Genomic DNA, 25,262 nt, shown 5'->3' on the forward strand with positions numbered 1-25,262 from the left:
GACACTCACCGTCAGCCGGGCTGCCACCACAACAGTGGGCTCATGGAAAAATAATCAGTTATCATAACTTTTTATCATGATTTATTTATTAATGACTCAGCATCATCTGTATTAAAGACAAAATAATCAGTTCATCCAATGTTTAAAGTGCCGACCTGATTTCCTCGGGCAGGCTGTTCCAGACAACAGACCTCTGCCCGAGGATCTCAAGGTACGTTCTGGTGCGTATGGGACTAAAAGGTCAGAAATATAACAAGGCGAGAGGCCATGAAGAGCTTTAAAAGTGATCAATAGAATTTTAAAGTCAATTCTAAAACATACTGGGAGCCAGTGTAGTGAAGCTAAAATAGGAGTAATGTGGTCATATTTCTTTGTTCTGGTTAAAAGCCTGGCAGCTGAGTTCTGGACAGTCTGGAGTCGATCAGTAGATTTTTGGGTTAAACAGGTGAAAAGGCTGTTGCAATAATCCAGGCGTGATGAGATGAAGGCGTGTAAAATGGTCTCGGTGTCCTTAAAAGTTAACATAGATCGAATTTTTGCTATATTTCTAAGTTGATAAAAACATGATTGAACAAGCTTTGTGGTGTGTAAATTACTATCAAACCAAACACCAAGGTTCTTTGCCACAGGCTTAATGTGATTTACTAGGGAACCAGCAGATGGCAGTATTTGATTTGCCATCTGCTGGAACCCGATGACCAGGATTTCTGTTTTGTCTGAGTTCAGCTGGAGGAAATTATTTGACATCCATTTTTTAACTTCACAAAGACAGTCGGTACTTGAACTAAGCATCCCAGGGTCTGATGAGCAAGGACATTTGTGTGTCATTAGCATAAATATGAAAAGAAAAAACATTTTTATGGATAATATGTCCAAGGGGAAGCAGATACAAGGAAAACACAATGGGTCCTAAGACCGACCCCTGAGGCACACCATATTTAACTGGACAGAACGAAGAGACATAGTTGTTTACAGACACGCAAAACTTGAAAACCATTCTAGGGCAGTACCAGAGATCCCCACCCAGTGCCTCAGTCTGTCTAACATGATGTTGTGATCAATGGTGTCAAAAGCAGCGCTAAGGTCCAGGAGTACCAGGACTGAGCACATACCTTCCTCAGCAGACATTAAAAGGTCATTGGTGACTTTAAGCAGGGCAGTCTCAGTGCTGTGGTACTTCCTGAAACCAGACTAAAACTTTTCAAATAATTTGTTATTTTCCAGTACAGTGAGCAGCTGTTTGGACATTCTTTCTAAAAGCTTTGCAATAAAAGGCAGTTTTGAAATTGGTCTAAAATTATGTGGGAGGGAGGGATCTAAACCAGGTTTCTTTAAAAGTGGGTTCACGCAAGCCGTTTTAAAATAATCAGGGACACAACCAGTAGATAGGGAGCTGTTAAAAACAGAGATCAAATGGGGCCCAACAGAATCTATTACTTTCAGTAAAAACTTTGTAGGTATTACATCAAGTGGGCTGGAGGACACTCTCATTTGTGATACTGTTTTTAAAAGCTCAGACAAGTCGATGGGATAAAACTGGTTAAAACTGTCTTGTTGCTGGTGAGGAACCTCTGAGTAAGAGGCCGCGGGGGTAATAGAGGCTCTGATTGACACCACCTTATTGGTAAAATAAGATAAAAACAATTCACAGTCATGATTACTTCCAGCTGAGGCACAAGGAGGGGTTGGGTTTATCAGCTGATCCACAGTCTTAAACAGAAACCTGGGATTGTGTTTATGTGTAGTAATGAGTTTAGAAAAATAGTGTGTTCTCGCATCCTTAACCATGTTATTGTAGTTAATTAATAAATCCTTCAGACTGAGGTAATGGACTTGGAAACTGGATTTTTTCCATCTGCGCTCTGCTTTCCTGCATTCTCTTTTTTTGGCTGTGAATGCTGTCATTTATCCAGGGTTGCTCACTAGCTTTAGACGTAGGCCTAACCTTTAGAGGAGCAGTAATATTTTGTGACGCAGATATGATTCTATATTATATACAAGCAGATAAGATTGAAGTGATCGACCAGATTGTTGGTGTTGGAATCAGACAGGTGTTGGCTTTGGCTCTGAAAGAATGTGCAAAACTTTGAAACACTTTGTTCATTAAAGATGCGAGAACACACGGAGCTTGGTGAGGCGGCATGAGTAACAGGCGAATCGCAGCTAAAAACAATACATCTGTGGTCAGATATGGTCATGTCCACTAATTCCACATAGGAGATGCTGACACCCAGGGTAAAAGGTCCAGTGTATGACCACGGTTATGTGTTTGCCCTTTGACATGTTGTTTGAAGTTAAGAAGTGACCATATTTAAAAGGTCAGTTGCATTAACATTGGTGGGGTCATCAACATGAATATTAAAATCGCCACAAAGAACAATTCTGTCATAATTTAAAACCAGAGTAGATAAAAATTCAGGAAGTTCTGATAAAAATCCTCCAGGCGGTTTTAGGGGGCGATAAATTATAACAAATATGATGCAGCCCTCCAACTTTAAGAGTGAGAACTTCAAAGGAGTTAAATTCAACACAGCGTACTTGATGACATTTTAAATTTTTCCTATACCCACTCACTAGCCCACCACCACGACCACTGACCCTCTGTTGACTAAAACAATCATATTGAGGCGGACACAGTTCAGCTAGCTGGCTATAGTCATTCATCTGCAACCAGGATTCAGTTAAAAACATAAAATCTAGATTTGCAGACAAGATAAAATCATTTAAGATAAAAGTCTTACTTGAAAGTGATCTCACATTGAAGAGAGCCATTTTAAATGAGTTTGTTCTGGGTGCTGGAGTTGGTGCAGTTGTCCTAATCCTTAAGAGATTACTATTATTTCTGTGGGGGATGTGCACATTTCGGTTTACTGGTCTATGCGTGATGATGACAGGAATAGAAGTCTGTGGAACAACGCTGGTAGGAGACGGCTTTACATGCCAGCAGGTGGAGACAGTTGTTTGTGGCAGTGAGGCAGAGATCTGTTCAGTGAGCGGTGGTGTGTCCAGGTGTGCTGCATGAATGATTAGTCATTCACGTAAGTCATGTGTGGACCGCACCACATGCTGTATGTGAGCAGCTAACATTTCTGAGCCCCGTTTGTTTGGGTGAAGTCCATCTGTCTTAAAAAGAGACATTTTGTTGTGTTGGAGTAGCAGTAACAGACCTGAGAGAAGGGCTACCCAACGGTGCAGGGTAGAGACGGCCTCCGGAGCCAGCGGAGCTTCTGAGCACAGCCTCCTTCAGGATCCTACGTCGGGAAGCGGAGGATTTTTGACCGGGATGACGGCCGCGGCCCAGCTGATCACCGTCTGCCGCCAGTGCAGGAAATGTAGCTGGTGGAGGAGATGCAACAGTGTCGGCAGGCACTATCTGCTGAAAGGGATCCGTATCAGGGAGACTCGAAGCCGCAGGTGCATCCGCTGGATGGACCGGAGTGTCGTTAGACAGGGCTGCATAGCGGTTGGAGAGGCCGATGTGCGGAGGAGAGGCAGCCCTGTCTCTCTCGCAGCCACGGACCACCACTTCAGCCCAGGTTGATTGATGCTTCGGAGTCGAGCAGGAGGAAAGCCTTGGAAAGGTAGAGCACGGTGTCCTGGATGTTAGCGGTTGCGCTAAGAGAAATCTTTTTGGCTTGTACTGAAGCCACATCCATAAAGCCAGTCAGCAAGGAATCTTTCTCTTTGAGTTCTTTTGAAAGTCGTCGGATGTCTTCCATAAGGTCAGCAATCTTTTTGTTCGCTTTCTTAAGGAGTGTGCGGTCCTCAAGGGGCAGAGTTATCTCGGCTAGCATAACGTTAATCGCCGGAGCTTTGTTGTGATCAGTAGCGTTGATAGTGTTTTTATGGTCATCTAGCTTAAAATCCATGTCAGATGACTAGAATCCTTAACCCACGTAAAACTTCAGTTAAAAACTTAAGTTGAGTAAAAAGGATATAAAACATGTAACGAAAAAGTGTGGATTAAAACTGGATAAGAGTCCAGTTTAAGACGGAGCTTCCGACAGGTAGCTACAGACGCCAACGCATGCGCGGAGTACAGATTACGTCAGCGATCTTGTGACATTGGCGTAGTCATTACTGACTCAGAGACATCACGCCAGTAACACTCTTACTGCTCGACCGACTCACTTGTAGTTTATTATGTTTTCAGGAATCATCTCAAACCGCGGTAGTCTGATTATTTTCTGATGCATGTGTTGCAGAATCAGGCAGAGTGGAATTCGTCTCTAACGAGGAGTCAGACCAACACTGCAGTCATACGAGGCTTGAAGCCCGGAACTATCTACGTCTTTCAGGTTCGGGCAAGGACTGTTGCTGGATTTGGACGCTTTAGTGGCAAAATGTACTTCCAAACCATGACTGAAGGTAGGGATGACCGTCAGACCTACTGACCAACAACTGGGGGCTTCCTAACAGGTAGTCGAGCCATGGATCGTGTCCGTATTTCATGTTCTTTGTTTTTCTATCTTTGACCTGTAGAGGAGTATAACTCCAGTATCCAGGAGAAGCTCCCCCTCATCATTGGTTCAGCTGCTGCAGGGGTAGTCTTCATCATCGCCATCACTGTCCTCATAATTGTCTGCCGCAGGTGAGCCAGCAGTCTTACAGCATGTGGAACACCATGTACAGCACTTCTATTGCTAGTTGTTCAATGTCTACAGTAAACTAAACCACACACGTAGTCAGCGAGTTAGTGATGGATGGAGAGCTTCGTCCACATTACATGGTCTTCATCAGTGGATGGAGTTGCTCTGTTCATGGAGACTGATCTGTTGAAGTGTCTGTGTTTTTGTCCCCAGCAGGAGGAATTCAGACAGAACAGAGTCTGAGTACACAGACAAACTCCAGCATTACACCAGTGGCCACAGTAAGTTTCACTTCACTGCCCGCAGTCAGCTGTTATCAGACAAACTGACGCTAACGCTGACGTTTCAAGGGACAGGTGTTGGTTTGGGAGAGGATGTAAACTATGCAGGAATGTTTTTATGTTTCAGTTTTTGTGTCTATTTCTGTTGCTGTGTCTTCTATCTCTCTGTTGAAGTGTCACCAGGAATGAAGATCTACATTGACCCCTTCACATATGAAGACCCTAATGAAGCGGTCAGAGAGTTTGCCAAGGAGATTGAAATTTCCTGTGTCAAGATTGAACAAGTTATCGGTGCAGGTAAAAGGAAACAGTGCATGAAAAGGATGATGTCAGGTATCAGAGAAGGCAGGTGAGGAGTGAGTGGAGGTTTTCACAGGGGGACTTTTTACTGGACTCATTGGAGCTCTTCATTAGGGCACTGGGGGCACTCAATGCCTAGTACCCCAGGACATGCCTTGCCATATCTTTGCAAGATGTTATATTACTGTCTAACAAGATTATGGTATGTATCATTCCTGTCAAGTCCTGTCAAAACCTTGCCATAGAAAAATCTGATGGTGATACTAGTTTAGTGAGGCTTTAAATGACCCAACACGCTAACTAACTGTGCTTTATTAAAACCTTCCACTGACTGTCTTCCTGTCAGGAGAGTTTGGGGAGGTGTGTAGTGGAAACCTCCGGCAGCCTGGGAAGAGGGAGATCCTGGTGGCGATTAAGACACTGAAGGCGGGCTACACTGACCGGCAGAGGAGGGACTTCCTGAGCGAGGCATCCATCATGGGCCAGTTCGACCACCCCAACATCATCCATCTGGAAGGGGTTGTGACCAAGAGCAGCCCTGCGATGATCATCACTGAGTTCATGGAGAACGGATCCCTCGACTCTTTCCTCAGGGTAAAAGAAACACTCATTAATGACAAAGCTGCCTCCGATCTCTGATCATGATCTACTCGTGAACTGTCCCAGCTGCAATGAAACATCTTTTTTCAGAGCAAAGCAGACAAGAAAGTAAATGAATATGTGTGAAGCTGGTAACCCAACCGTTGTCGGAAACTTCATGCTGTTTCTGTCACCGACACCAGTCTGCCAGTTATAACCCAGTTACTAATTCAGATATTTTCGCCTCACTGCAGTAACTTCCTACCGTCAGTAGTTAGCAGTTAGCCTACTAATTTGTCCAATTCTTAGTTACCTGATTTTTTTTTTTCCTGTCTTCCTGTGTCATATTACTTTACTGTCAGTGGAATATCTGTGTCAACATGGCTTTCTTTGGTTCCGTCCAGGTTTAGGTCAACGCCCATTAAATACTATACAAGCAAGTCAACCAGATCAGCAGTCGACTTTAAGGTTTTGGTTCAAAATTAATAAAGAGAAAATGCAATAGAGTTCTTTTGTCTAGGTGAAATTAAAAGATCTATGAAAGAGTCTGTCGAAGCTTGCAGTAACAGCCAACGATTCTAACTACAGATTAGACAAGAGATCTGATTCCAAGCCAGCAGGGAGACATGTGGTTGATTTGTAGAAATATGTTCAGTCATCATTTTGCTGTTTCTTAAAGCAAAATGACGGGCAGTTCACGGTGATCCAGCTGGTGGGGATGCTGCGCGGCATAGCAGCAGGAATGAAGTACCTGTGTGACATGAACTACGTCCATCGAGACCTGGCGGCAAGAAACATCCTTGTCAACAGCAACCTGGTGTGCAAAGTGTCTGACTTCGGCCTGTCGCGCTTCCTTGAGGACGATACTTCAGACCCCACCTACACCAGCGCTCTGGTGAGTCTTTGTCTTAGCCTGGAGGTGGGGAAGAACTAATGGCGCAAATAGCGTTTCACTCATGTGTGGATCTGCAGTCACGATCGCAGTGAGTTACTCTTACAAGCACACACAAAGAAACGGACAAAACTGTATGCCATCAACACTGTGCACGGCGGAGGATAGACCTGGAACTTCGCAGGTTTCTTCTAAAGTTAGATGCGCCTTCCCCAGATGGTACTGAGGCATTGCGTAAAAAGAACTTGTCGGATGCTTTGGCACAGACATCGTGCACAGATAAATCTTGGTATTCGGTGCACTCGTTTCATCTATCCATGCCGTGTCTCTCAAACGCTTTCACCAAACAACAGAGATACAGATTAAAATGTGATGTGAAAGAAATACTTCTTATGGGGGATTTTAATATAAATTGGTTTGATAAAAATGGTAGAAAAAAACTAAAAGAGTTTATTAAAAAAATTAGATTTAACACAAATGATTGAAAAAGAAACTCAGATTACTAAGACATCTCAAACGCTTATTGATCTAGTTTTTCCTAACAAAGCTGACCGTATCGGTAAAGTTTATAATTTAATTTTTTTTGTCTTTCTGATCATAATTTAACATTAGTTGCAAGGAAATTGTCAAAAGCGCACTACCGAAATTTAAATAAGGTTGACATTAATGAATCTGTACTCTATATCCCCAGGAAAGATATTGAGAGGTTTGATAATGAAATAAGAAAGGTAAATTGGATTGAAATGATAAAGACAGTAATACAGTTTCTAGTGAGTTAATAAAGATGTTTCAACAGCTTGTTTTTAAATATTCTGAACAAAAAAAGGTAAAGCCTAAAGGAAAAATTCATTTACCTTGGTTAAATGATAATCAATGGAAATTGATGAGAAGTCGAGATTCAGCATTAAAAAATCCCATAAAACGGGATCTGATCACCTGATCTATAAGGGACTTCGAAATAAAGTTACTCAACAGTTAAGACAAGCAAAAGCAATGTTTTTTCTGAATATAATTAAAGAAGCAAAGGGCAATTCTAAACAACTTTGGCAAACTAGAGATAAATTAACTGGAAAGATGCAAACTAAGAGTGGAATAATAGAGCTGAAAATAGATGTTGAAAACCACAAGGATGGACTAATAGTTTCAAACTATTTTATTGATTCAGTGAATTAAATTATCCAACACGCCTCTGGATTGCCTCATCCCTGTTCATCACTTCAGCCCTCTATTTACGATCATGAGGCTCTGTGTATTAAACACACTGATTATTCTAAAACAGATAAAATAATATAATCTTTACCTAACTCAAAAGCTAAAGATTTCTGGGGACTTGATAGCTCTTTCATTAAAACACATATGGAGATTGTAACACCAGTTATTACATATATTGTGAATAAATCTATTGATGAAAGTATCTTCCCCAGTGTCTTTAAAACAGCTATATTAGTTATAAATTGGTTTTGATTTGTAAGATTTGTAAATTGGAGTTATATAGTTATAACTCCAATTTACAAATCTGCAGGCAAAAATTAAATTAGCAATTACAGGCCTATTAGTATATTGCCCGTAGCATCTAAAATTCTTGAGAAAGCTATTATAGAGCAGCTAACCGATCACATAGATTGTAATAATTTGTTGCATCCCATGCATTTCGGCTTTAGACGCAATCATTCCACCGATGCAGCCTGCTGCTATCTGATGGAAAACATAAAAGCCAACTTGGACGGAGGGGGCACGGTGGATGCCGTGTTTCTGGACTTGCGAAAAGTCTTTGACATGGTAAACCACAGTGTTCTCCTGACTAAGCTCTCTAAGTATAATCTGTCCATGGAGACATTGCATTGGATACAATCATATCTTTCAAATCGGATGCAATGTGTTAGGGTAAAAAATTTATTGTTCTCTCTGAAGCCCATCACAACTGGGGCCCCGCAAGGATCAATTCTGGGACCCTTGTTGTTCAGTATTTACATCAGTGATCTTCCAGCTGTGTGCAAGGGCGTAGACATCATCATGTACGCAGATGATGTTGTCATCTACGTACATGGGAGGGACATGGAGCAAGTAGCTACTAAATTGTCCTCAGCCATGGACAAAATAAGTAATTTGCTTAAATCTTCTTGTTTAACACTAAATACTGAAAAAACTGTTGGAATGTATTTCATTAAGTCCAATAAAGTTAAAGATATGCCTAACATTTACTTTAATGGACAAAAAATTAACATCGTGAAAGAGATAAAATATCTAGGTGTCCATTTAGACCTTAAGTTTTAAAAAACATATTAAAATAATGACCAACTCTATTAAATATAATATCTCTATCTTTAGACATATTAGGAATAGTTTCATTTTATTCATTTTATTTATATAGTGCCAAATCACAACAACAGTTATCTCACAGCGCTTTTCATAAAAGAGCAGGTCTAGACCGTACTCTATGATGCTATTTACAGAAGCCCAACAGTTCCCACCAAGAGCAGCACTAGGAGACAGAGGCAAGGAAAAACTTCCTTTTAAGAGGCAGAAACCTCGAGCAGAACCATGGCTCAGGGTGGGCGGCCATCTGCCTCGACCGGTTGGGGTGAAGGAGAGAGAGGGGGAGAGAGAGAGCGAGAGAGCAGGAGAGGAACAGAGAGAAAAAGAGAGGGATGGAAGGAGAGAGAGAGAGGGGAGGGAGGCAGCCAACACAATATACACACACACACAGAGGTACAGACAGTAAAGGTGATGTTGCTATAGACTAAATGAAAAATGGTACAGATATTTATAGTAGTGTTAATGGTAACAGTCGTAATGTTAATGATTTATAATAACAATAATAACAACAGGACTAGTAACAATAGTTGTTGTAGCAGAGGGTGTCGAGCAGGAACACGGGGGCAGCAGGTGACCCGCAGCCATAGATCCAGACTCCACAGCTCCAGAGCCAGAAAACCTGCAGGAAGTGATAGGAGGAGAGAGGAGAGGGACGAGAAAGCACAAGACTACCAGAAACGGGAGAAGTTGTGTTAGTAACATGCAATAATGGGATGAGGTTGCATACAGAGGGAGAGAAAGTAGAGGAGAGAGGAGCTCAGTGCATCATGGGAAATCCCCCGGCAGTCTAGGCCTATAGCAGCATAACTAAGGGATGGTTCAGGACTCACCTGAGCCAGCCCTAACTATAAGCTTTATCAAAGAGGAAAGTCTTAAGCCTACTCTTAAATGTGGAGATGGTGTCTGCCTCCTGAACCCAAACTACAACCTGGTTCCCAGGAGAGGAGCTTGATAGCTGAACGCTCTGGCTCCTAGTCTACTTTTGGAGACTCTAGGAACCACAAGTAACCCTGCATTCTGGGAGCGCAGTGCTCTGGTGGGGTAGTAAGGTACTATGAGCTCTTTAAGATAAGATGATGCCTGACCATTAAGAGCTTTGTAGGTAAGAAGAATGATTTTAAATTCTATTCTGGATTTTACTGGAAGCCAATGCAAAGAAGCTAAAACAGGAGAAATATGATCTCTTTTCCTGGTTCCTGTCAGAACACGTGCTGCAGCATTCTGGATCAGCTGAAGAGTCTTAACGGACTTTTTCGAGCAGCCTGATAATAAGGAATTGCAGTAATCCAGCCTAGAAGTAACAAATGCATGTACTAGTTTTTCTGCATCATTTTTAGACAGGATGTTCCTGATTTTCGCAATATTACGTAGGTGAAATAAGGCGGTCCTTGAAATTTGCTTAATGTGAGACTTAAACGACATGTCCTGATCAAAGATAACTCCAAGATTCCTCACAGTGGTGCTGGAGGCCAGGGAGATGCCATCCAGGGAAACTATATCTTTAGATAATGCGTCACGGAGGTGCTTAGGCCCCAGAACAATAACTTCAGTTTTATCTGAGTTTAACATTAGAAAATTACAGGTCATCCAGGTTTTAATATCCTGAAGGCACATTTGAAGTTTAGCTAACTGCTGAGTTTCATCTGGTTTGATCGATAGATATAACTGAGTATCATCTGCATAACAATGAAAGCTTATGGAATATTTCCTGATAATATTGCCTAAAGGAAGCATATATAAAGTGAAGATGCAGCACTAAGACCTAATAAAACCAGTACAGAGACAAGTCCTTTGTCTGATGCAATAAGGAGGTCATTAGTAATTTTCACCAGTGCTGTCTCTGTGCTATGATGAGCTCTAAATCCTGACTGAAAATCCTCAAATAAACTATTGCTCTGTAGAAAGTCACACAGCTGTTTAGCAACCGTTTTCTCCAGAACCTTAGAGAGAAATGGAAGGTTAGATATAGGTCTATAGTTGGCTAAAACATCCGGATCAAGTTTGGGCTTTTTCAGAAGAGGTTTAATTACAGCTACTTTAAAGTACTGTGGTACATAGCCTGTTGATAGAGATAGATTGATCATATCTAGTATAGAGGTGCTGTCTAAGGGTAAAAACATCTTTAAGCAACCTAGTCGTTGATGGGGTCTAAGAGGCAGGTTGATGGTTTAGATGAAGAAATTATTGAAGTTAGTTGGTAAAGATTGAGGGAAGCAAAACAGTCTAAACATGTATCTGGTTCTACAGCTGTTTCTAAGGTTCCTGAGTTTAGAGATAAGTCGGTGCCAGTTGAGTGCAGGTCTTAGTGAATTTTGTCTCTAATAGCTAGAATTTTATCATTAAAGAAGCTCATGAAGCCGTAACTACTGAGAGCTATGGGAATACTTGGCTCAATAGAGCTGTGACTCTCTGTCAGCCTGGCTACAGTGCTGAAAAGAAACCTGGGGTTGTTCCTATTTTCCTCCATTAATGACGAGTACGCTGCTCTGGCATTACGGAGGGCCTTCCTATAAGTTTTAAGACTATCTTGCCAAATTAAACGAGAATTTTCCACTTTGGTGGAACGCCAATTCCTCTCAAGTTTCCGTGATATTTGCTTTAATTTGCGAGTTTCAGTATTATACCATGGAGCTAACCGTCTTTGTTTTAGTATTTTCTTTTTTAGAGGGGCTACAGAGTCCAGTGTCATTCGCAGCGAGCCTGCAGCACTATCAACAAGATGATCAGTTTGACAACTAAAGCATCTTTTATGCATTTTAATGCTATGATCTCTTCACACATCACTTACTGTTTGTCCTGTTGGTCTCAGGCCAACGAGACTACACTTAAATCGCTTATATCGGTCTATAATCAGGCATTAAAGCCTCTCGCTATCACCACTGCAATATTCTAAGTAAATATAAAATATTAAGTTTTGACTCACTAATTCGATATACAAATTTGAGAACTGTTTTTAAAATTGTTAATAATATTGCTCCACCATCAATGAAAAAATTCATAAATCTTTATTGTGAACAAACGAACCGAATAAACTGTTCCACTGCACACAGAAATTGTGCTATCCCGAAAAAGATCCTCTGCCTTTGCACAGACAGCTTTTTCATTTAAAACCATTAAACAATGGAATCAACTCCCTGACAGTCTAAAGTTTTCTATAGATCTGAATAATTTCTCTCGAAACTTAAAGAAATACATCCTCGATAACCAGCTGTGTCAGCATCAGCACACTTAAAGTCTACAAATGTAATATTGAAGTAATTGTTTTTGAATATGTTGTATATGTTTTAGGCTATGATGGTCTTTTGATTAGCTTTTTTATTTAAACATCTGATTGGTTTTAAATGATTATTGTTGGATTAATATTATATGTAATGTTTCAATATTGTTTGCACCTGCCTGGGGACTGCAGATGGAAATTAGCATTTGCTAACTCTGGTACAAAACATCTTTTTGTAAGATTAATGTATTTTGTACACTGTCCCTGACAAATAAAAATAAACTAAACTAGACTGCAGGGGCCAAATATTGTAGGATGCAAGAGAAATGAGCTACCACGCAGTTTGATTTGATGGGGGGGGGGCGGAGGCTTTTAATATGAAAATACCCCAAACTTTAGGGGCTCCTAAAAGGCACTAACAGTTCCTAACAAAGAGTTTCCTCTTACTGAGAGAGTTACTGGGAGACACTTTTACTAAAAAACCAAGAGAATTCCTCAGCTGAGGGAGGGACGAGATTAGCCCTGTTAGTATGGATGACGTTCATTCATAGTGATTGGCTGAAAGGTGACTGGTCTGTGTCAGTGAAAGCATTTCATCTTTACATAGGAGCATGAAAAGGATTGGATTAGTTTAGAAAATGGAAGGAGGGCCAGCAGGTCAGTAGTTTTCTTTTAAAAAGCCCCAGTGATGGAATGATACCTGTCTTTGTGTCCACCGTGCTGCTGATGACTTTGACTCTTGTTTGCTCCAGGGTGGGAAGATTCCCATCCGGTGGACGGCTCCAGAGGCCATTCAGTACAGGAAGTTCACCTCCTCCAGTGACTGCTGGAGCTATGGCATAGTCATGTGGGAGGTGATGTCTTATGGAGAGAGGCCCTACTGGGACATGAGCAATCAAGATGTGAGTAAAGCCCTGTCCGCTGCCATAAACAGGTGATAAGCCTATGTTTTTAATGATTCAGTCAGCAAATGATGATGCTGACGTGTAGAATCATATGTGATTATAGCATCTTTAGCCTAGCTTAGAACTAGGGCTGGAAGCCAGGGAAACTGCTAGCTCTGTCAAATATCAAAAAGTATAGTGTTTAACAGCTCCACCTCTGTCTACATCACACGTCATCTAATTACCAGTCATATATAGTGGAGATCCCATGTGTTTGAGCATGGCTGTAACTTGTATGCATTGGTGACTAACTAGCTTGCTAACAGATGTTAAGAATGTTTGCTAGTTGCAAGGGAACGTTCTCATGTTCCCATACCAACGCTTTGAGAAAGCCTGACAAAGCATCTCTATTTGACGCACGAGGTAACCTTCAGCATGCGTATAAAACGCCTTTAGTGTTAGGAATAGATCATGGTTTTGGGTTAAAATAAGTACATTACGTGACGGCAGATGGTTTACATTGTAGTTACTTGAAAGCCCAGGGTGTCTCATACAGACGCTGAAGGGTACACTGTGTGTCAAATACCAACGGTTTGTCAGGCTTTCTCAAAGCATCAGTATTTGACACCAAATATTTTCTGCCAAAAGTAAAACAAATACACAGCTCCGAATAGCTCCAGTGTCCCCCCGTCTCCAGTCCTAGACCTTCCCCTACGTCTGCTTCACTACAGAATAGAAACCCAAACAAGCTTAGTTCCCAGCGTCAGTTTTGTCTAATATTAAAGTCACCACAAGCCAGAATGTGGTTAATCTGAAATGCCAGCAGGCATGCATGTCTTTTCTCTAGTTCTGTACTGAATCCAGTTCTACTTATGTTGTGAGACACATCGGTTGTCATGTAAATTCTTGCAGGTTATCAATGCCATAGAGCAGGACTACAGGTTGCCGCCCCCTATGGACTGTCCTAGTGCACTGCATCAGCTGATGCTGGACTGCTGGCAGAAAGACCGCAACAACCGTCCCAAATTCAGCCAGATTGTTAGCAACCTGGACAAACTGATCCGCAACCCCAACAGCCTCAAGGCCATGACACCACTGTCATCAAGGTATGGCAGGAAGGACCTCCATCCATCACCCTGCGAATGAGCTACACCCCTCACAGGTTGACCGTCTCACAGGCTGTTCTTTTGTCTGCTTTCTGTCCTCCAGTGTTCACTTACCTCTGCTCGACCGCAGCACTCCAGACTTCTCCTCCTTCAGCACAGTGGACGAGTGGCTGGACGCCATTAAGATGGGACAGTACAAGGAGAACTTTGCCAACGAAGGCTTCACCAGCTTTGATTTGGTGTCTCAGATGACCATGGAGTATGTTAGATACTTTTGTTAAATCCACGCTGTAAAGGAGCAGATCGCACAGAAAGAGAGGTGGTGATGACGCTGAGCATCATGTTAGTTAGTTCACTGGGATTTAGTTAGTAACCTAGTTTGTATTAAAAATAAATAACTATTTATCTGCAAAGTAGAGAATGACATTGGTGTAATATGGAGCCGTAGAGGACTACAACAACTGCAGCCATCACAGGGTTAGAGCAGCCTGTTAGTAGCCTGAGAGGCAAAACTAAGGGAAGAAGAACTCCTGGCCCCCTCACTGCTGCTTTGTAGCTAACGTCATGTCATAAAACACAGAGATGTTCATTTACACTCAATTTCAGATCCAGAAAACAGGTAGTGTTGAAGATTTCAAGTGTTAGTCTTGTGGTGTACTGATGTGGCACTTGGTTTCTCTTCAGGGACATCCTCAAGGTGGGGGTGACGTTGGCCGGCCACCAGAAGAAGATCCTCAACAGCGTCCAGTCCATGAGGGCCCAGATGAACCAGATCACTTCGGTGGAGGTGTGATCTGACCGACCATGAGCACACAGGCTCTGTTTACTGCACACAGACTGTGACTTCAGTGCAACCTCAGCCTCCCTCCCTCCCTCCCTCCCTCCCTCAGTCTGCAGCACAGCACAGATGTTTGGTGGTTGTAGCTGCTGTATGTCCAGGTAACAGTCATGAACCCAGTCTTCTCAGTCCACGTCTATTTAGTTTTGTTATTAAACCACACTTGGCTCTTCCACTACACCAAGTTGCAGTCTTCAGGAAAAAATCAGTTTTCAAAATTAGCCTTGCACTTTTTTGTTCAAGACTCACTGTTGGAAATGAAAAGCACTGTAGCGCCACCTTTAGGTGCTCACTGATGGGCTTTACCTGCTCGCTCTGCTGCATGTTGGCCTTCTTGAATTTGACTGGGAGGAAACAGGGCACAGTGCTGGCTGATGTAGTTACTACTTAAAGTTTTCATTTCAGGAACATTTTCATCCTATTAAACCATGTTTTCGTAATGGAAGGTGGTTTTAGAGCACTACACACTCCATGTATTTACATTCTGTATTTCCATATTTTAGTAGAATCCACACAGGCTTCAAATGGTGTGCCTACAAATGACCCACATAGAGCAGTGGCCCAGCTCTACCTGTCGCAAAGCCAGTGCCATGAGTTTTTAAAAGGAAGCGCTTCTTCGGGGCAGTTCGTTTGGCTGTTGATGGAGTAGCTGCTGTCAGGTGCTGCCAAATCAACCACAGCTGAAATCTTAATGATTAAAGCAAACAAACGATAGCCACAGTTTATTGGTCTACTTTCACACCTCCACAAACCTACCAATCACAATCACTCAGATTGTCTGTGAACATTTCAAGTGTTGGACACAACTGCTACCTTATCCTGCTGTCTGAAGCAGACTGTGTAGTCCTTATTGTAGTTTGATCTAATTCAAAATATTTTATTCATCCCTCAATTGAAGTGAGTTTTCTAAGAAAAAGTTACACATTAACCCCAATCTACATAAAAACAAATAGCCATGTGCACATCTGGGTGCAGCTGTGTGCTGTCTGCGTGGGTGGTGGCAGGGCTGTTGTGAAGCGGCAGCAGTAAGAGCTCGCTCTCTGAAAGCACAGGATTTGGTTTCTGAGGTCAGTAGAAGCTAACAATCTTTGCACTCTACTAAACACAAGCTGAAGTTGTGTGCACTCAGTTGGACTCCTGTGACATTTGATGGTGGTTGTGTTGGGTTCGTTGTGGTTATTGGTTCACAGACTGGAATGAAGTGAAGAGATTTGACCTTTAAAAGGACTCTTTGAAAGGTCACCACACATTTGGATGCCTGTGCTGCCAGAAGCCGCAGATGTTGTGACTGGTGAATGGACGTCTGAGACACGTGGAAGAACCACACAGCTCCTGTCAACCCACAGACTTTAAACATGGCCTCCTGAGTGAATCCTGAGTGAGCTGGCCATAAAATTGCTGCTGATATTTTTAAAAGCCAGTTGGTAGATATTCCTATTTTTCTTCTTCTTACCAAGAAAATAACCTTTTTAACCTTGAACTACACTTGAGTCACCTGAAATGGACCATGGTTCTGCCTGTCACTGTGATGTCACTTTCCCGTTTACTGTGTAGAGTTACTGTAGTAAGTCTGGGTCAGGGTTTATTGTTAGGAAACAATCAGGGCTTTCTCAGTGCTGCACATGTGTTTTGGAGGTAAAGGTATGTCTTCTTTTACATATCCACTTTGCTTAACTTTGGCATACACCCCAACAAACAGCTCAGTGGTGTTTAATACAGAATATTAACACTGATCTCTGATCACCAACCTTTGTTTGAGTGACTCAGTATCTGAATTAGTTTCTACACGACATGATTCTAAGCTCCAAAGTTCTCACTTACAGACATGTTTCACATTCAGATCCGGATCTCACCTCAGTGAAGAAAAGACAAACCTGGGGGACAGATAACTGCACAGTTACTACACTCAGCAACAAAGCATAGTCTTCAGCATTTAGCTGTGTTGTGACACACAACAACAAAAATTGAGATGTAGTTTATGGTGGACCCGTCAGTGAAGAAGTGGCACACAGAGAGACATCCAGCTGTCCTCCAGTTTTACACCAGATGATGTCGCCTGTTTAGTCTTTGGCTAGTTTAAAGCACTTCATCATCTCAAACAGCTGCCCTGACCTCTAAGGTTTGGACAGTTGTTGTCAGGGCGGCCTGTTGTCCTGTAGGAACCACAGTGTGCTGGCTTCTAGCACATTCATTTAGATCGTGCAGTGCAATGTTGTCATCAATGGTAATGAGTAAAGATTACTACCGTAATCCCCTTCCCCCACCACTCCGCTACCCGCCCCGCACCGCCGCTATCCGTTCAAAACATAATCGGACTTGCCACTAGCAAGATTGCCCAACAACATTGCTCAAAAAGTTGACCCGTGTATCATCAGCTTTAGGGTTACGCCAAGGGAAAGCCGGTAGTGTAACTTTATATTTTATATATATTTATTATCTTGACACTTTTTTAGTCACTGTCTGGTTTCCATGTAAAAAACAAATTTAGCCCCTGTCCATGGTAACTTTTGCTCTATGCATATTCATGGATTACTGAACAGGCTGTCCAGGCACAGGCCCAGGGGCCTGGTGGGCCGGAGGGTTGCTAAACTAGAGCTTATGTGTGAAGAAGCTGTTGTACATTTTCCCCTTTACAGAATGAAAGGGCAGAGGTTCGTGTCAGAACCTGCAGTAGAGTAAGGAACAGCCTCAACGTTCACGAGAACAAGTCCGACAAACTGAACAACAAATACATCATTTGTCTTTGTTTTCTGACCTGATGCCTCGATCAGCGGGACGTCCTCATTGGTCAGTAGCTTCCAAAACCAAATCCACGTGACTGTGGAGTGCTGAGGTTGAGGTCTGATTGATTGATTTAAGGATAGACTGTGGTACGGTGTTGGTTAGGGTTTGTGGCACCGTGACAGTGCCATGCTACTTCCACCTCTGCTTCTGGCAGACAGCCATAGTTCTGTAAACGCAGGCTGTGTTCGAGTCCACTGATGCTGAGCGTTTACCCTCCCAGGTGTTCTGTAGGACGTTCAGCATGAAATAGGTCCTGAATCATCTCTCCGTGTGCAGAATCTCTTTGTGGTGGAAGATGATCCAGCTGCGTCGTACCAACAGGCAGTTTCAGAACCCACTCTGGGTGGGGGTTCTAAAGGCAACAGGATTTTTGGATTTCACAGAAACAGTACACTCTCAGAACTCTATTTTGTTGCTTTTCAAAAATGTAAATTTTGATAAAAGTGTGCTTTTTATAGACGTTATGCAGTTATGACAACGATTTATACACAGACGTCACAGACAGGTGAATTCTCACATTGGGACATGTGATTTTTTTTTTTTGGCATTGGGACATTTGGCATGTTAAACCTCTTCCTTCTACTGTACCAGCACAAAGCACAGGTTTAACCACTCACTGTTAGTGTCCTGTCCTGAGTCCTCAGACCTCCAAATCCATTGAACTGCTCTGTGCATGGTCACAATGAGGCAGAGACTTCCTCTCAGCTGATGTTTTGAAATCAGGAGGGAAAACCTCTGTTCCTTCCTTTTATGGGCCACTTATTCTTCATCTGCTCACTAAGTTACAATTTTCGAGGTACCACTACAGAACCCACACTGTCTGTTGAAAAGCAGCTTGTACATTTCATGTGTTTGTCACACCTAAAGGCTGGATTACCGACCTGCACTTCCACCTCCCTCCTTTGGTCGTTCAGGCGCACAGTGAGGTCGAAAGAAACGCACCGAACTTCTTTACTTGTACAGTATTTGCCGGTGCATGTTTATGTGTGAACATATTGTCTGTGTTTAGTGGCTTATCTGTACACACTGCACACTGTGGCTGTGCCCTGTGCTCTGTGTCCAACTCCCTGCAGTCACATGACTAGTTTGGTCATTAAATGACTTCAGTGTAAAATAAAAAGGTGCTTCCACATCTCTTCCAGATAATTCTTGTTTTCACATCCTCCTTTTTCCTTTGATATTTAAAAATGTTGATTGTTGTTCCCAGTCTGCATCATGTTGTCATGCTGCGTGTGACATTACTGTAACGATGGTCCTTTATGTTTTACAGATGCACAAAGACACTGTACTGTACCGTACATATGAGATGCACATTCAGACCGTGTTCAAACTGACTTGATGGGTCTCTGTTGGGAAACGTAGTTCTCTACAAATGTGAGCACATAATCTTGATAGTTTAGCAGCCAGGATTATAAAGTTTGTGCTCTTCCGTCTGAATAAATGATAGATAAATCAGACAAAGCATTAAAGACAATCTTCAGTCTAAACCTTTTGATTGTGTAAGGGAGGCTGAGGTTTCCTGGAGAGTCAAAGTCTGAATCTTGTTAAAGTGGACTGCACCAACATCCCAGAAATCATTTTCATTTCATTCCAAAATGAAAATGTCATTTTGGAACAATCAAGAAAGCACAGTAAATATTTGTGACGGAAGTTTTTCACATGCAAACCACTGGATAATTCTGTGAATGAATATTATTATATTCTGTGGCGACTGAAAACTCTGAATCTGAATGATCCTGTGAGACACATTCACTGCTGCCCGTGGTGTCTTCCTTCCACCTGGGGTTATTTTATAATGACCAGCAGACTCTCTGCTGCCTCAGAGAACAGAAAAGACCTCTCTGTGTACAGTTTAAAGAGAACATTCAGTTGTTTTGTGATTGTTTCAGTATGTGTGCCTGTTCTCCATGTTCTCGCTGCACTGTGCAGCTTCTCAGTCCTCCCATGGAGCTGAAATGTTCGGGTTCTGGTCCAGACACAAAACTCAATTTTCCTGCACATTCTGGCTATAAAGGGACATAGTGGGAAAAGGTACTACTTCTCTTTTTCTCTGAGAGTTCGACCTCCATGTCATGTCAGTGGTTAGCCTAGCATAGCATAAAGATTGGACGCAGCTAGCCTGGTTCTGCCGGCTGTCAGAGTTCAGAAAGCACAGCAGATCCTCTAAAGGTCACTCATGTTGCATCTGCTGTTTGTAGCCTGCTGAAACTGTTCTTGATGAACAACAGTTGGACCATGTGTCCTGATCTTCTGTGTAGGGTTCCTCCTCCGTCGATCAGCCCCTGGGTTTGGTTTTGATCTCTGCACAGGTACGGCGGTACAACAGAAAGCCCAGCTGATAAATATGACAGATTATATTTAGTGCTGCCACATTTGTTGGCTAATAAGTAACAAGACAAATGTACAGGCATGCCAAAGAAAGCATAACACACTTGACATATGGTTAATATCAAACTGGTTTTGGCCCAGTGACTCCAGAATCAGGGCTGTAGAACTGAACAATAAGAACAACATGACTGCTGGAAGCTGCACAGAGTCACTGCGTAATAAAAGTGAGACTCAGCGCGGTACATAGTGAGCTTTAGAGGTGTTGATGGATGTTTTTGATTGAGTGATATCCATTTCCTCATCTCACGCTCTGAAAGAAAGGGAACACAAAATGTTGACCTATTACTTAAAGATGTTACAAGTACAATTTGAAAAAATGAATTTGAAGTTGAAGGGAAATCAAATTGATGGCTTCCACAGCAGCATGTACAGTATGTAGCAGCTGTAAACTTTCAAAATGTTTTGGCCAATAATCAAATCCTCTGGAAATGATAAGTGAACATGAACTGCCAGAATCTGATGTTTCAGCTTCGCCTGTTCTTTACCGCACAATCGCCCTCTCTGCCTGACCCGGGTGGCCCTGAAACATTTCTGCTCTGTGTACACACAAGTTATAAAGATATTTCCTGGACCCTTTTTGGTCCAAAGCACACGGGACACGGGGATCGCCCCTCTTCTCAGCCCTTACCACTGTGACCTCACTTGGACTTTTGTTTTTCTATTTTAGCTCTTTCTGTATAAATGTATATTTGATGGTAAACCTGTGAATGATGTATCGATTTGAATTATTTGTAATACTGTTACTGGTTTATTTTGTAAAAAACACGAAAATGAAAAGTAAAGAAAGAAAACACAACAAACTGAGTTTTGTAGCAACTGTCTTCAATAAAAAACCAAACAATCAATGGTGACGTGCAGTGAACGCAGCATTTCATTCTCTAACATCACTGACTTCTGGCCGGATTATGAGCAGATTATCACCAGACAAATGCTCCAAAACATCTACCATAATGATCGCTCCCGAATGCCTGCTGTAATACCCAACAATACAAGATGGCAGATTCCATTCTACATTGCTGATCTTCTTTACAGCCGTGCAGTTCAGAAACACTGGTAGATAAAACGTCACTCACACTGTGGTGCAAGCTGTGGGCACAAGAGGGAAGTAGAGGATCTGTTAAGCTTCAGGAAGGACTGAAGAAATATACAGTTTTTAATCTTCAAACTGTCAAATGCATTTAGACTCACAGGATACAGACTATATGTGGTTTATTTGGTGGTTTATTACATACATTGTTTATTATGTCTGTATATTCACATTACCACATTACCATTTTATCCACATTATGAGATTAACTTTAACACCTTTTTATGCTCACTTGGATCTCAACAATGAGTCAGCTGTAAAGTCTCCACCTCCAGAGGTCCCGCCACTGTCCATATCCACAGCAGATGTGAGGAGAGTCCTGCTGAGAGTGGATATGAGTAAATCAGCTGGGCCTGATAACATTCCTGGCCCTGTACTAAAAACCTGAGCCAATACTTACTTTTCTAAAACAGTAATATTATTACTTTACTTATTACTGGGTGATAAAAGTAACTCGTTACCTTACTATATTACTTTCCAGTGTTTCCCGCAGAATGACAGTGGGTGGGGGGTTATTCTAGCTTTGGGCAGGTTTTTGCAGCGGTGTTCAGGAGAGAGAGAAAGAGGGAGCGAGCGAGGAGTTGCTGCACGAATATATGCTCCTCAATAAAAAATGATTTTAAAAAAAAAACTATAATTATCCAAATCATAGGCTAAGTATGGGAAACACTGCTTTCACTACCACCCCCTTCACCCCCAAACACGGCAGTCTCTCCCGACTTTTGAACTAATACCATATTCCACCGCAGCAAGGAGTGTGGTTGTTACAAAGCATATAGCCCAGGCCTAACGTTTCTTAACGCCACCGGCTGAAATAAAAGAATAAAGCAAGTAAATCCCGACTTTTAAACAGCTGTTTTTCTGCACATGCAGCCTGTTTATAAGAGCAGTCTTCAGTAGTTATAAAACGTTACGTTAACGCCACTCTCTGCCGACGAGTCCAGTGTCAGTGGCAGCAGCTGCCGGAGTTTCTTTCTGGAAGTTTCACGTCGCTGTGCTGCTTCAGCAGATGCTCCAATAAATCAGATGTAGAAATGTTTGCGGTTGAAAACTTCTTGCTGGTCGCTCAGAGTTTACAATAGACGACAATGTTCTTTGCATCTTAGACTGTGACACAATAATGGCAGCAGCTACTTGTGCCGCTGAGCTGCCGCACAGTCGTGGATTTACGTCAAGGATGGTGCGTTCAGTAACGAGTAACGCAGCGTTACTTGCCTTAGTAACTAGTAATAATATTACCGTGTTAGAAAATTAGTTACACTACTAGTTACTGGGGAAAGTAATGTTATTACAGTTACTAGTAACGCATTAATAGTAACTTGCATGTTTTGCATTTTTTCAGAATAACCAGGACAGTTTTATTTGATTGCTATACTCAAGAGTTATGATAGATTATATGAACATACAGAAAACAGGGTCACCTAAATGCATTTGATCAGTAGCAGTGACATCTGTGAGGTCTTGAGTGAAACTGACAGCAATTAAGAGCTCAGCCTCAAAACTAATTTCATAACAGAGGAGAGAAGAAGAAGTAAAACAACAAAGATTTACTCAGAATAACTTTTACTCAGACTTAAGACAAACACATTATTCATCTTTAGTCGACTCCTAGAAAGATTAAAAAAACAATAAATAAAAGGTGATGCCCTAGTGAGCTCTTCATTACCTCTCACCCTAACCCATTAAAAAGAATAGGACTCAAGCAAACCGTCGCTTGTTCGGCTTTGATAACAGCATGATAGCTCGTTTTGCTTCTAAAGACCAGGACTATTGGTGTTTTGATGTGACCGTGAGACAGATATACAGTGGGTACGGAAAGTATTCAGACCCCTTTAAATTTTTCACTCTTTGTTTCATTGCAGCCATTTTCCAAAAATCAAGAAAGTTCATTTTATTTCTCAGTAATGTACACTCAGCACCCCTTCTTGACAGAAAAAAACAGAAATGTAGAAATTTTTGCTGAAATATCACATGGTCATAAGTATTCAGACCCTTTGCTCAGTATTTAGTAGAAGCACCCTTTTGATCTAATACAGCCATGAGTCGTTTTGGGAAAGATGCAACAAGTTTTTCACATCTGGATTTGGGTATCCTCTGCCATTCCTCCTTGCAGATCCTCTCCAGTTCTGTCAGGTTGGATGGTAAACGTTGGTGGACAGCCATTTTCAGGTCTCTCCAGAGATGCTCAATTGGGTTTAAGTCAGGGCTCTGGCTGGGCCATTCAAGAACAGCCACGGAGTTGTTGTGAAGCCACTCCTTCGTTATTTTAGCGGTGTGCTTAGGGTCATTGTCTTGTTGGAAGGTAAACCTTCGGCCCAGTCTGAGGTCCAGAGCACTCTGGAAAAGGTTTTCGTCCAGGATATCCCTGTACTTGGCTGCATTCATCCTCGATTGCAACCAGTCGTCCTGTCCCTGCAGCTGAAAACACCCCCACAGCATGATGCTGCCACCACCATGCTTCACTGTTGAGACTGTATTGGACAGGTGATGAGCAGTGCCTGGTTTTCTCCACACATACCGCTTAGAATTAAGGCCAAAAAGTTCTATCTTGGTCTCATCAGACCAGAGGATCTTATTTATCACCATCTTGGAGTCCTTCAGGTGTTTTTTAGCAAACTCCATGCGGGCTTTCATGTGTCTTGCACTGAGGAGAGGCTTCCGTCGGGCCACTCTGCCATAAAGCCCCGACTGGTGGATTGCTGCAGTGATGGTTGACTTACTACAACTTTCTCCCATCTCCCGACTGCATCTCTGGAGCTCAGCCACAGTGACCTTTGGGTTCTTCTTTACCTCTCTCACCAAGGCTCTTCTCCCCCGATAGCTCAGTTTGGCCGGACGGCCGGCTCTAGGAAGGGTTCTGGTCGTCCAAACGTCTTCCATTTGAGGATTATGGAGGCCACTGTGCTCTTAGGAACCTTAAGTGCAGCAGAAATTTTTTTGTAACCTTGGCCAGATCTGTGCCTTGCCACAATTCTGTCTCTGGGCTCTTCAGGCAGTTCCTTTGACCTCATGATTCTCATTTGCTCTGACATGCACTGTGAGCTGTAAGGTCTTATATAGACAGGTGTGTGGCTTTCCTAATCAAGTCCAATCAGTATAATCAAACACAGCTGGACTCAAATGAAGGTGTAGAACCATCTCAAGGATGATCAGAAGAAATAGACAGCACCTGAGTTAAATATGAGTGTCACGGCAAAGGGTCTGAATACTTATGACCATGTGATATTTCAGTTTTTCTTTTTTAATAAATTTGCAAAAATTTCTACATTTCTGTTTTTTTCTGTGAAGATGGGGTGCTGAGTGTACATTACTGAGAAATAAAATGAACTTTTTTGATTTTTGGAAAATGGCTGCAATGAAACAAAGAGTGAAAAATTTAAAGGGGTCTGAAAACTTTCCGTACCCACTGTATATTCCGGTATGTGTGCAAGCCTCACTGGGTGGGATGACGGCGTTCCCCATCTTCCTGAGATCCATATATGAATATAAATTGTGACAATTCAAACAACTTACAGCTCCCATAATGACAACACACCCCCTGGACATTAACATGAATACATTACATACAACATTAGATACACAAAATAAGACACGGTTCTGGTTTTGGACAATTTCAAATATCTTCCTACCATCCAGTTTTATTTCCTCACATGGACCCCACAGTGAACAACCAGGTGCGCTGCTCTGTTTTCTCCAGGTCAAATGCAGAAATCAAGAACTTCCTCACTAACACAAAGATGCACTTCCTCTGGCTGCCTCTCTTGCCGACATATTCGTCTCTTACCACTACTCCTAAGAAGAATAAGTAAGTAATTGGAAGATGCTCATATTGTTTGACTAAGATACTTTTACTATGTGCCAACTAATTACTTTAATATAATTCACATAGAGGACCGTAACCAGGGTTTAGAAATTAGTGAGGTCTGTTGTTTTAGTTTCTTTTAGTAGAGCTTATTTACGGTTATTCATACCAAAATTACACCTAAACCAAAGTTAGCTGT

General features: G+C 42.1%; 1 protein-coding gene across 2 annotated transcripts in view; it reads left to right on the forward strand.

The window, feature by feature from the left end:
• LOC119904994 (ephrin type-B receptor 2-like) overlaps positions 1–21,019 on the forward strand; it is a 60,789-nt gene extending 39,770 nt beyond the window's left edge. For both annotated transcript variants that reach the window (XM_038721649.1, XM_038721650.1), the window contains 10 exons: positions 4,206–4,368; positions 4,483–4,591; positions 4,803–4,870; positions 5,045–5,167; positions 5,517–5,764; positions 6,429–6,644; positions 12,927–13,076; positions 13,971–14,164; positions 14,268–14,423; positions 14,849–21,019. In XM_038721649.1, coding sequence (XP_038577577.1) covers positions 4,206–4,368; positions 4,483–4,591; positions 4,803–4,870; positions 5,045–5,167; positions 5,517–5,764; positions 6,429–6,644; positions 12,927–13,076; positions 13,971–14,164; positions 14,268–14,423; positions 14,849–14,957 — 1,536 coding nt within the window. In that variant the 3' untranslated portion in view covers positions 14,958–21,019. The remainder of the gene's footprint in view (positions 1–4,205; positions 4,369–4,482; positions 4,592–4,802; positions 4,871–5,044; positions 5,168–5,516; positions 5,765–6,428; positions 6,645–12,926; positions 13,077–13,970; positions 14,165–14,267; positions 14,424–14,848) is intronic.
• Positions 21,020–25,262: the final 4,243 nt, after the last annotated feature.

This window comes from Micropterus salmoides, unplaced genomic scaffold (assembly GCF_014851395.1).
Source record: "Micropterus salmoides isolate LMB-PRFRI ecotype aquatic unplaced genomic scaffold, ASM1485139v1 Ms_hic_scaffold_16, whole genome shotgun sequence".
NCBI lineage: Eukaryota > Metazoa > Chordata > Actinopteri > Centrarchiformes > Centrarchidae > Micropterus > Micropterus salmoides.